We start from the raw sequence: 14,012 nt of genomic DNA, 5'->3' as shown, positions 1-14,012 counted from the left end.
CCCTTCCAGAACTGTCAATATTAAAATGTCATGCTCCATGGGTGTCCTTGCTCCCTGTGCTTCTTGAAATGATCCTGGATCTTTTTCTACTTAGTAGACTGGGATGAGGACAAGCTAACAGTCTGTTGCAGGAGGTGTATACAAGTATTTAGGAGATGAGGAACCACAGGTTCATCCAGAGAGCAAGTAATACACAAGGGCACAGTTCCAGAAACACACAGTGTTGGCATCCCCAGGAAGTCAGCGACCCTCCCAGACCCCATCTGGGGTTTCTTGAGAGGTCAAAGACCCTCTGTGATCCTTTTCATGTAAACCGTGATGGCTGTAAAGGTGGTAAAACTTGGGGTTTTTTCTCCCCATCCAAGGACAAATTGTCAGTGACTCCCTTCTTCCATTGTGTAACATGAAGAACTACAACAAAATTGTCATGATTTGAATTAGTTTCATAAAAGTTGTTCTTGGCCCTGTAGAGTTTATCGAATTCATTTGAAAATCCAAGTTAATCACTGTACATTTGCCACTTGGCAATCATTGTCTCTTGATAAATTAACAGACTTTGTATTCCTCATTTACTTTGGACAAGAAATGCTGATTGGAGCTATCTCCCTCTTCCTAAGAGGGAATAATTACTGTTTGTCCAAGGGAAAAGGTGTTCATTGTTTCTGAAAACTGGGAGGGGAAGAAGTGTGATCCCTTTCCTGTCCATTCATAAATGCCACATTTCCCTCCAGAGAGCCTTCCCTCCTTATCTGTTGCAAATGATTTTTTACTGTTGATGCATTCCTTCTAATGCTCTCTCTGTCTTTTCCCTAGGCCCTTGATGGGTTCTTCTTTGTAGTGAACCTGGAAGGCAACGTGGTGTTTGTGTCAGAGAATGTAACACAGTATCTAAGGTATAACCAAGAAGAGCTGATGAACAAAAGTGTATATAGCATCCTGCATGTTGGGGACCACACAGAGTTTGTCAGAAACCTGCTGCCAAAGTCTATAGGTAAATGACTCTCCAGTGGGACTCCCTTTCCACTCTGACCCCTCACAAATAGCCTCTTGGTAGGAGGGGACAAAATAGATTAAATTATGTCCGTTGGGATGAAGAGAAATTGGTGGTTTCTTAGAGCTGGTTGTGTTCTGTATTCAAGCTTAGAAGCCATGGGAAAAACGACATCCTCAGATACTGCCCTTGAAAGAATAAGTGATTTGATCCAGTGTTTGAACTTTAAGAAATGATTCAGAGAGCAAGTACCTGTGGAAGCTTACTTCCTGAAACTTGCTCTGTTGGTTTTGTGCTAAGGTGTCAAATTGCCTCTCTGTCCAATGCCAGCCATTCACTTCTGTCCATTTCTCCATGACCCTCTGAAAAATAACAGGCCATGAGAAGTTTAAGCCTCCACTCAGTGCTACATATGGAAGATCAGTATGTATATGTATATAATATTGTAAAAAATGGCAAGGAACAAGAGGCACGTAGAGATATTTAAACGTCATCAGTCATCTTTAACATCACAGACCCTGTGTTGGCCTGCTGGGTCATGATGAGACACTGCCTCCCTAGTCCACAGCCCTACCTGCCGTTTCCTTACTTCCTCATCTGAATTTGCTATCTGAAGTGACCATGATGTAGGGCTAGCAGCAGCCCACCTAGGTGGCACTCCAGACTATTGCCATTGCCACTTACAGTAAAGTGGCTTGCTTTGCTTTGTTTGTTTGTTTGTTTTTAAAGATTTATTTGCTTTATTTGAAAGGCAAGAACCAGAGAGATTTAGAGAGAGAGTGAGTGCTCTTCCATCTGTTTATCATTCCGCAGACAGCATGGCAGGGGTGGGTCAGGTGACAGCCAAAAATCTGGAACTGCATCCCATCTTCCACGTGAGTGACAGGGCCCGAGTACACAGACCATCTGTTGATTTCTTGGGCATATTAGCAGGCAGATGAATTCTAAGCGGAACAACCAGGGCATGAACCAGTTCTCATATGCAATACCAGCGTCACAGCCAGCAGCTTAACCAGCTGTGCCACAGTGGTGGCCCCCAAAATGGCTCTTTTTAAATATTCTCACTTATTCTGGTATTGCTGAGAACATATTCACATACAAGAAATACGTATTTTAATGGAGTAAGATCAACTGCTGAGTTAGCAAGTGTTTCACCTCCTTTTCTTCAGATTGTTGATATAAACAGGAAAAGGTCCTTTTCAAGTACTTTCTTTGTTCAAAGTGACTGCAATACCTGTGTGGCATTCATTTATTATATTATCTAGTAAATGAATAAGAAAATGGGATTTCTTATCTCCAGTAGCTAGCTAGTATCTTCAGGTCTCTTCAGTAATTTTATGACTTCCTCAAAGGGCCTATTGCCTATTAATTCACTGGCATCATTGCCTTATCTTATATTGTACCTTTTTATAAACTTTTAGCTTACACCCAACTTAATAAGATGTCTTTCTTCTTTCTTGCACTGTTGTCTCCATTGTAATGGTTTAAATGCTTTTTAAAATGTTGATGGTAAAATGGCAGTTTGTCCAAATGTCTGCAAAAGACATACAGAGATGGCTGTGCTTCTTTCTGTGATGTTCAAGTCATTTCTGGCAATGCACTGACTTGATACTTACTTTTTCTTTCTAGCATTTGTTTCCTTTGTCACTCATTTAGCACTGGATCCAATAAAATTCACATGTCCTTCTAGGAGTTCTCTAGCTGGAGACTCTAATGAATATGTTTACTTTTCTTATGACTCATCCCATTTCATGGTCCTGCTAGTCCTAATATTTTTAGGTAAAACACAGGGATGGTAAAGCAAAGAACACCCAAATGTGAATTAGGGTTGGTTCTGATGCCAGTTCTCCTAGCGTTTGAATGCTTTTCACTTTCAAAATAATGACATTAGTACTGTCTCTTCAAGAATTTCTCAGTCTTATTGAGGGAATGTACATGAAGCAGGTTTAAAAGACTAATGTGATAATTTGGGAATAGCCAAACTATAAAGTATATACTTGGGACAAGCATTGGCCTAGCAGTCAGGGTGAAAAGTGGAAAGCATAGAAGACATTTTGAAAATACAAATAATTTTTCCAAGTTGTTAAGACATTAGCCCAAGGTGGTTTTTGTTTTGTTTTGGTTTGTTTTGATGTTTTTTGCCTCTAGATTGTGAGTATCTAGAAAAGTACAAAGCAAAATAATCTTTTTTTTCTATATCATTTCAATAATTCAGCAACAGTGAATCTACTATTAGTTTCCTAATAATATGTGATTCCTTTTGCCTTGCCCAGTGAATGGGGGTTCCTGGTCTGGTGAGCCCCCTCGGCGGAACAGTCACACTTTCAATTGCCGGATGCTGGTGAAACCTCTGCCTGACTCAGAGGAGGAGGGTCATGATAACCAGGAAGCACATCAGAAATATGAAACTATGCAGTGTTTTGCTGTCTCTCAACCAAAGTCCATCAAAGAAGAGGGAGAAGGTAGGACAAAAATTCTACAGTATGTTATGAACAGCACCATCCAACAGAACTTTCTACAGTGTTGGAAGTGACATGTCTTAATCTCTGCTGCAGCAGGCACTAACCACCTGTACCATTGAGCACTGGAAGGCTCAGTATTGCAGCTGGGAAACTAAGGGTATGCTCATCATTGTCATTATTAAATTTACTTTTAGAAGTCACCAATGACTTTGTACTGATGCCACTCCGAGAGTAACTAACCTATTGGGAGTTCTAGTCTCCGCTGAAGATCTGAGCCAAACTACACAGCCTTCAAGTAGAACACACAGGTGGAGGTTGAGAGGCCAATTCCTTCTTCATTCAACAGTCTTATGACATTAGGCAACTTCCTTCACTTCTCTAAACATCTGTTTATTGTCATAGGAAGTCACCAATAACAGAATTGGAATGCAGTAAGATTTTAATAAATGTGCAGGAATCATGGTTGAATGCTAGTTAATACTTTTATTTCAAATATTTTTGGTTGAAATTTTATTGTCAAGGAGATATTGGAACTGTTGTGAATGATAAATAGCATTTCAAAATCAAACTTTTGCCTTAAGTGTAATTATCAAATGATTTTATGCTGTTTTGTACAATACAGTAAGTGCTGCTAATTTATCCATCTGTAATTAAGTGCCAGAAAATTTATCTTTTATTTTGTGAAATTCATGATATTTTAATTTTATACCAGCTATTACTAGATATATTTCAACAAATTCTTTCCTAAAGCATTGCCCTGGATGTTGGAGTGGCATGAGGAGTAAATGTCCACCTCAGCAGTATGAGCAGCTAGCCATAGCCGAGATCTAAACTATAGTGCAACTGTCCATTTCCTGGGTCCTATGGGATTCATTCCCTGAATCTGCGGAGAGGCTCAATCTTTGTTTTAAATTGCATAGTGTCACTGTAAGGAAATATACATAGCTTGGTACATGGTATATCTGGTTTTCGTGTGTCACCGTGAATCTAAAACTAAAAAAAGAAAGCCCTTGACAAAACAGAATATCAGGTTTCACTTGTCATCATTTTTGTGCTTTGTGTGAATTACAGTGGTAGTCTGCCTCAGCCACTGCCTAGGAAAGAAGCCTTTTCTTTCCATCAGTGCAGAGATGGCTCCCACTGCTCACTGTCCAGGGCATGTGCGGTGTGGCTCGGGCACTTGATCCCATGCTCCCACCTGCTCCTGCACAATATGCCTTCTTTTTCCCCACTTGAAGAAAGAAGTCCAAGTGCGTAGTGTGTTGCCTTTCTCCACCCTCCTGATTTACAAGGTGGTACTGTCATAAAACTATGTCTGGGTTTGTTCGAGTCACTAGTGAAAGCTCAATATGCTGAAGATCAATTTGTATGATTTAAGATTTGCAGTCATGTTTGATTTGCGTGGCAAGAAGAGTTCCCATGAAGGAAAGACCAATTCTCCCCTCATCAGAAAGTTTTACAACTCGCCAGGATCTCCAAGGTAAATTTTCTTTCCAAAACATTATTACGGAGTATGTTTAGATGAGTCAAATCACTCATGAGGGCAGAAGTACTGCAGAGCCAGGGAGCTGGTGTGAGAGACTGCTGCCTTCTTCCCTTCAAGCCCACTTACCATGCTGCCTGTTCTAAATACAGTGGCTGACACAACTTTAACCAATTGTGGGTTGAAAGTATTGGGAACAAAAAGTAGTGTCTGGATCAAACATGCACAGATTTTTCCTATCATTTCTTAAATAATACAGCTGTTAACAAAATACCTTGCTTTGGATATTATAAATAATCTAGAGAGAATTTAAACCATAGAGGAAGGAATGCGTAGGCTGTGTGCGGGTAGTACGTGCTGTTTCATATAAGAGAGGTGAGCATCCTGGAACCTGTGCTCCATGGTCAAAAAGAGATGGTTGTGAATTAATGTATTTGAATTTCAAATTCAATTATGTCCATAGAAAATCATATCAACATGTAGGTGTAATGGCTGCTGTTGTTTAATAGGCAAGATCACTTCTCTGGACACTAGCACCATGAGAGCAGCCATGAAGCCAGGCTGGGAGGACCTGGTGAGGAGGTGCATCCAGAAGTTCCATGCACAGCACGAAGGGGAGTCCATCTCCTACGCCAAGAGGCATCATCATGAAGGTCAGCATCTGAATAGCATTTTTTGTGGTGGATTGAGCACCTTGTTAGAGCACCTGAGTTGTTCTAACAAGAACCTGCAGGACAGAGATGTGTTGAAGGAAGTCAAATGTGGAGTGATAATGTCATAGAGAAGAGGGGAGGACAGAGGTTGTTTTCTTTGATCCCAGGTGTTTTAGTTGTATGACAGGAAAATAAAGTGGATGTGTAGACTAGCAGTTAAGGTATCCATGTCCGTGTCAGAGAGCCTGACTTAGAGTCACCATCTCCAGCTTCTGATCCACTTACTCGCTAATGAGCGCAAGTAGTTGGGTTTCTTCCACACACATGGGAGACAGATCGAATTTTCCCACTCCTGACTTTAACCCAGACCATCCTTTCATTGTGGGCATTTGTAGGATGGTCAGCAGAAGGGAGATTCTCTCTCTCTCACTCTCTCTCTCTCTCTTTCTTTTTCTTTCTCTCTCTTTCTTTCATGTCTAAGAAATATTACCTGAGAGGTAGATGTTGTAGCATAGTGGGTAAAGTTGCTGCCTCTGACCCTGGCATCTATTTGGGCACCACATGTCCGAGCTATTCCAGCTCCTGATCCCACTCTCTGCTGATGGCCTGGGAAAAGCAGTAGAAAATAGCTCAAGTGCTTGAGTCCCTCCATCCATGTGAGAGACCCAAATGAAGATCCTGATTTCGGCCTGGCCAAACCCTGGCTGGTAAGACCATCTTGGGACATGAGCCAGTGGTTACATTTCTCTGTCCCTCCCTCTTTCTCTGTAACTTTGACAAAGGAAGGGAGAAGGAGGAAGGGGAGGGTCACCTGGATCATAAGGGAAATGTAGAAGTAAGAGCAAATGAAATTTGCAGGAAAGACTGCCCACTTGTAGAGGGAGCAGTAGGATCCCAAGGCCTCCTTCTAGGTTGAAGCCAGCAAGTCTCCCAGATAGTTCCAGTGGACCAACAAAAGTGAAGTGACTTGTCTTAGGTCACAGTCTTAATTAACAGGACAGGTGGAAGTCATTGTGAAGTAGTAGTGGCAGCCCTGGTCAGTGTGTGTGGTGCTGTCATTCTCAGTGGGCCTGGTAACCCTGCACCCACAGAGCCAGGGTGGAACATCTAACTGAGCCCAGCTTGTGGCCACTGTGCTCTGTTCCTCAAACTCCTACCACAGGATTACAATTTCTCAAGTGGCTTTTGATTTTCTGTGAAAGTGGTGACCATAGAGAAAAGTCCCTCTTGCTTCAAGAAGCACTAAGGAGAGAAGGAGTCTTTCTTCCTTCTCTTTGCGCCTGGCAGGTGCAGTAGGTCAGGAGGCCTGAGCTTGACGTGAAGTGTCAGTGTGGGCCACATTGTACAGAATAGACTCATGACAGTACGGTGCATGCTGCAACTCAGCCTAACAGTTGTTGTGTTTGCCAGAAAAAAAAAAAAAATTGTGGCCAATTATTGAAGATGAAGTTTCAGTTTGTCATCATCCATTTAGTGTGCAGCTGTGACCTTGGCATTTTACCAGTAGTGCTTTATGTTTAAACATTGTGCTTTTCAGATCACTTCATGAAAAAACGCAAATCGGGGTAAATGAACTCTCTCCAGTTCCCTTAGTTTTTTCTCATTTTTTCATCTTGTTCATTCTTCTATTTTCTAAATAAGCACATAAGTCAACAGTTTGTGTTCTATCGTTTTTAAGTTAAAAAGCATGAAAGGAAATATAGATACTAGGACCTACCATTTCACTAGATCTGAATAAAAAGAAAAAATAGCAACAAAAATTAAGGAATCAGTGTAAGCCAACTTCTGTGTCCTGGGTCTTAAACGGGCATGCCACACATTTAGTTCTGTGGCTTCTCCCTTGCTTACAAAAGGATTTACAGAAGTGTAAGATCCACTAAAAGGAAGCCTTATGGAGACACTCAAACTTCTGATATCCAGGGAATCTCATTTGCATTGAGTAGAAATCTACTGAAGGGACTTTCCGCATGTACTCAGATACATGGCCCTCACAGGGCTTTTTGGCAGGGATATTGGGAACAGATCAAATAGAAGTGGAAAATCTGTAGGAATTAGAGTCAGTGTCAGATCCTAAGCCATTCGAAATACAAATCTTGTAATGGTCGTATTATGTCACCTTTTAAAAATATTTATTGTGCAAACATATACAGGACACACAGGTACTTGTCGAGAATGGCAGAAAGCAGCAGCAATGTAGTTTGTCTGGCTGAAGCCTCGGAAGCAGTCAAGCAGACGGCTCAAAGTGAACTGTTAAGGAAATCCGAATCCGCATTGTCAGCCTGTATCTCCTGCGTGGCGGTTCTGTGGTGTGGTGGATGGTGGTTGCTCTCGCGCATGCACACTCTCTCCCTTTGTCATTCTTTTTGGTGCTTGGTCTCTTGAGGGCGGCTGTGCAACCCACAAGACTTGTGCTGAGGGTTCTGTGGTAAAAACTGAGTAGTCTTGTTAAAATGGTTTCAGAGGTAACTATGTTACATCACTGCTTTTTCTGAATGCAGCTCTTCTCTTTTATATGAAGTACTAAAAAGTCAAATGATAAATTTCAAGATTATTTGGAGCTATTTTTGTTTTGTGTTACATTTTTGTGATTGTCTGGGAAATGGGAAGCTTGTGACCTTTTATCTAAAAGTAAAAGTAAGCCCGTTATATGTCACTTACTATTTGCACTTTTATTCCTCCAGTTTTCTTTAGCCTTTTTTTTTTTTCCTCTCTGAAAAGATTCTTCTGGCTGTTGTTGTCCCAATCACAGAAACAATGTGTCTCACACAGAGAGGAACAAAATTGAGGATAAGTAGCAGGAGAAGATGGATTCAATCTGAATATCTAGAGGTCCTATTTAATGGCATAAATTTCATTGCAACATTTGTATTATTTTAAAAGCAAATTCTTGAGAGATGCCATGGTTATGCATTGTATTGCTTTCTAACATTTTAACCAAACCATTGAGAAGCTTGTTTTGAACTGGTAAAAATATATTTTATGCCCTACCTTGCCATGCTCTTGAAGGTTTTGTAAAAACACTTTTTAGGGTCCAAACTTAATTCTTTTTCATAGGAAAAGCTTATTGAGCTTATTGGTGTTTTAGGTGAAAAGTAAATGTGCTTTTTAAAAAAGGTATAATGTTTCAATGTCACAAGTGCCCTTCATAACCCTCTCTGGAATGCTCGCTAGAAGAGGAGGCTGAGTGGGGTCTGCTAGTCTGTCTTGTGCCACCCTGAGCTGCTGCTGGTTTCTTGTTTGCTAAAGCCCCGTTCTGTTTCCTCACATGCATGCAGTGCTCCGACAAGGACTGGCCTTCAGTCAGATCTATCGATTTTCCTTGTCCGATGGCACGCTTGTGGCTGCGCAAACGAAGAGCAAGCTCATCCGCTCTCAGACCACCAATGAACCTCAGCTCGTGATCTCGTTACATATGCTTCACAGGTAATCTCACTTGTAAGAGCTGGTTTTCCCTTGCTAAGTTCAGAGCCAATGTGACAAAAGTAACAAATCACTGCAGAGCTGTTCAGGTTTGTGAGGCACTGCCTGTCCTCATTGACATTCACATAAAGCATAAAGCTTTACAGCGTTATTAACTGTTACCTAAAAGGCAACCTACCATACAGGCAAAGTAGAACTATCCTTTGAGTTGTAGCCTTCCCTCTGGTGGACCTTAAAAACCAACTTGGAGAACATGAGGGGACACTGTGAACGCTGCCGGATTGTCCTCTCTGCTCATGACGGGGACAGACCAGCCCCATGGTGAGGCACGCCTGGCAGAAATGCTGAGGCCAGCAGTCCCATTTCTGCCCCATGGTGCTGGACTGTAAAAGTTTTCAACGTAGACATTTAGGAAAAGTATGTTTGATTTTTTTGTTCTCAGATCTGAATTGATTTCTTGATGAACTTGGAGCTGAAGGGTGATAAATGTCCCCCTTAAAAAGTAAAGAAAGCTGAATGATTTCAAGCTGCTGTCATAAGCCGTGCTGTTTTAGAGTACACGTTTAAGAAAGTGATTAAATTTCAACTTAGCAAATGTTCGTACGGATGGTTTGGGAAACTTTAGGAATTGCTATCAGAAGTTACACAAATTCATTATGATGAAAGAGTTTCATTTTACCATACTTCTCAATTATTTGCTTTCTCATTCAGGAATGAAAAGTTAGGTCTGTTTGCCAACTATTAATAAATCTAACCTCCAGCTGAAACAATTGGAAAGTGATTACAGATGTGGCAAATTTCACCCATGTAACTGAACACTGATGTTTGACAATTTGTGAAACCTGTTTTGTTTGGATTTGTGTGCTCATTTAGTAACTCTGCAGTGATTGCTAAGGCTGTAAATTAAGGCTTATGGGCCCAGGGAAATGATCCTGCTCAGAAAACCTGCTTTTCAGTCACTAGTGAGGAGGTTGATCAGAGTTTTCTAGAAGTGAAAGAACAGATTGCAAGCTGGGGTCACTCCAGAATTCCCTCTGACTAGCAGCAGGGGACGGCAGGGAATGGAAATCTGTTTGGTAAGATGATCTAATTCCAGCCTTTCTCAGTGACTGGTGCCCTGGAACTGGCTGTGTTTCTCTAACAGGGGCACGTTTGCTTACCACATTGGGCCCAGAGCTCTCTGGTCTGGCAAGGTTGTGGGGTTACCTGCTATTGTGAGTTGCCATCTGTAGCGGGTGATTTGACAGCCATGATTGTTTGAATCATTTCTGAGTGGCAGCACAAGCTCTCGGGTACCCGTGAGTCAGGGGGGCTGTGTCATTGGAGCCCCTCTCTCCACCAACCTGCTAACTGCAGTGTCAGGCTTCACGCACCCTCTATCAAACCGCAGCCACCTTCAAGGAACTGCCTGAAAATCGCACGCTCAGTCTTGTCCATCATTGCACAGATGCTTTTGTTAGAGTGGTCCATTCTTTCAATGTAATCTGTTCTTGTAAAGAAGAGAGGTCACTTTGCTTTTTTAAAAACAAGTTGCTGGGATTTTTTTTTTTTTTTTCCGTTTTATCTTACATTTCTTTCTTTCCTCGTTATACAGAGAGCAGAATGTGTGTGTAATGAATCCGGATCTTACTGGACAAGCGATGGGGAAGCCATTGAATCCAATTAGCTCTAGCAGTCCTGCCCATCAGGCCATGTGCAGTGGGAACCCAGGTCAGGACATGACCCTCAGTAGCAATATGAATTTCCCCATAAATGGCCCAAAGGAGCCAATGGGCATGTCTCTGGGCAGATTTGGTGGTTCTGGGGGCATGAACCATGTGTCAGGCATGCAAGCAACCACTCCTCAGGGTAGTAACTATGCACTTAAAATGAACAGTCCCTCTCAGAGCAGCCCTGGCATGAACCCAGCACAGCCCGCCTCCATGCTTTCACCAAGGCATCGCATGAGCCCCGGAGTGGCTGGCAGCCCGCGAATCCCACCCAGTCAGTTTTCCCCTGCAGGAAGCTTGCATTCCCCCGTGGGAGTTTGCAGCAGCACAGGAAATAGCCATAGTTATACCAACAGTTCCCTCAACGCCCTTCAGGCCCTCAGCGAGGGGCACGGGGTCTCATTAGGGTCCTCACTGGCTTCGCCGGACCTAAAAATGGGCAATTTGCAAAACTCCCCAGTTAATATGAATCCTCCCCCACTCAGCAAGATGGGAAGCTTGGACTCCAAAGACTGTTTTGGACTTTATGGGGAGCCATCTGAAGGTACAACTGGACAGGCCGAGAGCAGCTGCCACCCTGGAGAGCAAAAGGACGCGAGCGATTCCGGCATGGCCCAGGCTGTGAGCAGCGACCGTGCTGACGGACAGAGTAGGCTCCATGACGGCAAAGGGCAGACCAAACTCCTCCAGCTGCTGACCACCAAGTCCGATCAGATGGAACCTTCGCCCTTATCTAGCTCTTTGTCGGACACAAACAAGGACTCCACGGGAAGTCTGCCTGGTTCTGGATCAACCCATGGGACCTCGCTCAAAGAAAAGCATAAAATTTTGCACAGACTCTTGCAGGACAGCAGTTCCCCTGTGGACCTGGCCAAGTTAACGGCAGAAGCCACAGGCAAAGAGCTGAGCCAGGAATCCAGCGGCACGGCCCCCGGGTCGGAAGTGACTATTAAACAAGAGCCAGTAAGCCCCAAGAAAAAAGAGAATGCACTACTTCGCTATTTGCTAGATAAGGATGATACTAAAGATATCGGTTTACCGGAAATAACCCCCAAACTTGAGCGATTGGACAGTAAGACAGATCCTACCAGTCACACAAAGCTAATAGCTATGAAAGCTGAGAAGGAGGAGCTGAGCTTTGAGCCCAGTGATCAGGTAAGCCCCTAACGTCTTCTCCCAGCTGCATGACTCAATCGCCCCCAGCTTCCCTCCAAGGGACATTCAGTAGGCTTCCGGTGGCGAGGTGGAAAGAAAGAAAACTCCTTTGCCCGGTGATTCTGGCTGTGAAGCAATGCTCACTGAGCTTTCATTAGCAAAGAGAGGCACTGCGGAGCACGTGGGCCTGGGGACCTCCCCTTGTATGGGTTGACGGTCTGCAAGTTGTGCTTTGCAGGCTCTCATCTCTGCCTCTGCTCCTCCCCTGTGCTACCAAGGGTAGGCACAGCCACAGGACACTGAGCACACCCAAATGGCTAAAGCAAGTGCTCAGCACAGGCACGTACTTCACATACTGACCATTTTTTGTGATGCCCAGCACTTAGCAGCTGTACACTCTGCAATTCTCAAATATACTGTTGCGTAGATTTCAAAAAAATGTTATGCCAACATTAGCTTTTGAATCCATTTTAAGTTAATAAGATTTTGATTCCCTTTCCCAGAAACCCCAAAGTACCCTCCTGCTTTATCATTTTTTTTTTAAAGATTTATTCATTTTTATTACAGCCAGATATACAGAGAGGAGGAGAGGCAGAGAGGAAGATCTTCCGTCCGATGATTCACTCCCCAAGTGAGCCGCAACGGGCCAATGTGCGCCGATCCAAAGCAGGGAACCTGGAACCTCCTCCAGGTCTCCCACGCGGGTGCAGGGTCCCAATGCATTGGGCCGTCCTCAACTGCTTTCCCAGGCCACAAGCAGGGAGCTGGATGGGAAGTGGAGCTGCCGGGATCAGAACCGGCGCCCATATGGGATCCCGGGGCTTTCAAGGCGAGGACTTTAGCTGCTAGGCCGCCGGGCCCCTCCTGCTTTATCATTAACTCCATAATCACCACCCTGCACAAGACACATCTGTCATTGTTATCTGTACCTAACTGAAAATCTAGCCTGTTTAGCCACCGGTATACCTCAGCCTTCCCCCCTCAAAGTCATTGACCATCCTCTGAGGAGAAGATGACATCTTGGGGGCGAGTAAAAGCCATTGGCATTTTTTCCTTCTTTAAAAAAAAGAGAGGCGTTATTCTAGCCCTCCTGGTTTGCCGTCCAGCATTTCCTGGGCACCCATCACTGCCTGAGGTTATTGACCCCCGACGCGGCGCTGAGCCCTCCACTCTCCTCGGATCCCCAGCACTTCATTTGAGTTGTACTTAAGATTTAAGGCTGTGAGGACCTTCCTACTTACAGTGCCTCAAAAACTTGTCCTTGAAGTTAGTTTTGCGAGTGAATGTTGTGTGTGCTGCTGTCTGCCTCCCACCCCTGGGAGCCACCTGCACCTTGCTGAGTCAGCAGACAGTGGGTGCAGGTGGGGTGGCAGGGTTAGAGCACAGCTTTGGGGGCACTCAGGCCGTTCGTGCCCCTCTCGCCTGGCTCCTCCCGGCCTTCTACACACTTGGCTCCCTCTGCCGTCCTGACACCTACTGCCATTCCACAAGATGACAGGCGTTTGCAAGGCCTTGTTCCCATCACTGATGGGGAGCAGTCAGATTTTTTTAATGTTTACTTATTTTGATTGGAAAGGCAGATTTACAGGCAGAAGGAGAGACAAAAAGGAAGATCTTCCATCCCTTGCTTCATTCCCCAAGTGGCCAGGAGCTTTTTCTGTGTCTGCTACACGGCTGCAGGATTCCAAGCCTTTGTGCTCTCCTCGACTGGTTTCCCAGGTCCCAAGCAGGGAGCTGGAAGGGAAGTAGAGCAGTCAGTATATGAACTGCTGCCCACATGGGATCCCAGCGCATGCAAGGCAAGGATGTTAGTCACTAGGTTACCGCGCTGGGCCCAAGCAGTCAGATTTTATAAACACGCTTGAGTGTAGACATTCGTGCACAGGTCAGTGGAGCAGCCCTTCTGCAGTGCTGTGAAATCACGGTGGGGGCATGAGATGAAGTGTAACAGCATACCAATGGCTGTAAATATTGTGATCTGTGGCGGGCTCCTGGATTAGAACAGACAGTTCAGAGTGGCGGGCGCAGATAGTGTCACTCAGGTCTCTTGACACTTGCCAGAGGGCAAGAAGGTGACTCTGGGGGCTACCTCAGCTCAGTTTCCAATGTGGTCTGCCCATCCCTCCAGAAACAGACTTT

The 14,012-nt window shown here is 44.1% G+C and overlaps 1 protein-coding gene across 6 annotated transcripts in view; it reads left to right on the top strand.

The window, feature by feature from the left end:
* NCOA2 (nuclear receptor coactivator 2) overlaps positions 1 to 14,012 on the top strand; it is a 279,142-nt gene that overhangs the window by 215,657 nt on the left and 49,473 nt on the right. For all 6 annotated transcript variants that reach the window (XM_004588032.3, XM_058668721.1, XM_036498445.2 and 3 more), the window contains 6 exons: positions 814 to 991; positions 3,265 to 3,453; positions 4,832 to 4,933; positions 5,446 to 5,589; positions 8,865 to 9,012; positions 10,604 to 11,873. In XM_004588032.3, coding sequence (XP_004588089.2) covers positions 814 to 991; positions 3,265 to 3,453; positions 4,832 to 4,933; positions 5,446 to 5,589; positions 8,865 to 9,012; positions 10,604 to 11,873 — 2,031 coding nt within the window. The remainder of the gene's footprint in view (positions 1 to 813; positions 992 to 3,264; positions 3,454 to 4,831; positions 4,934 to 5,445; positions 5,590 to 8,864; positions 9,013 to 10,603; positions 11,874 to 14,012) is intronic.

This window comes from Ochotona princeps, chromosome 9 (genome assembly GCF_030435755.1).
Source record: "Ochotona princeps isolate mOchPri1 chromosome 9, mOchPri1.hap1, whole genome shotgun sequence".
In the NCBI taxonomy this organism is placed as follows: Eukaryota; Metazoa; Chordata; class Mammalia; order Lagomorpha; family Ochotonidae; genus Ochotona; species Ochotona princeps.
This window is presented reverse-complemented; position numbering and strand designations above follow the sequence as displayed.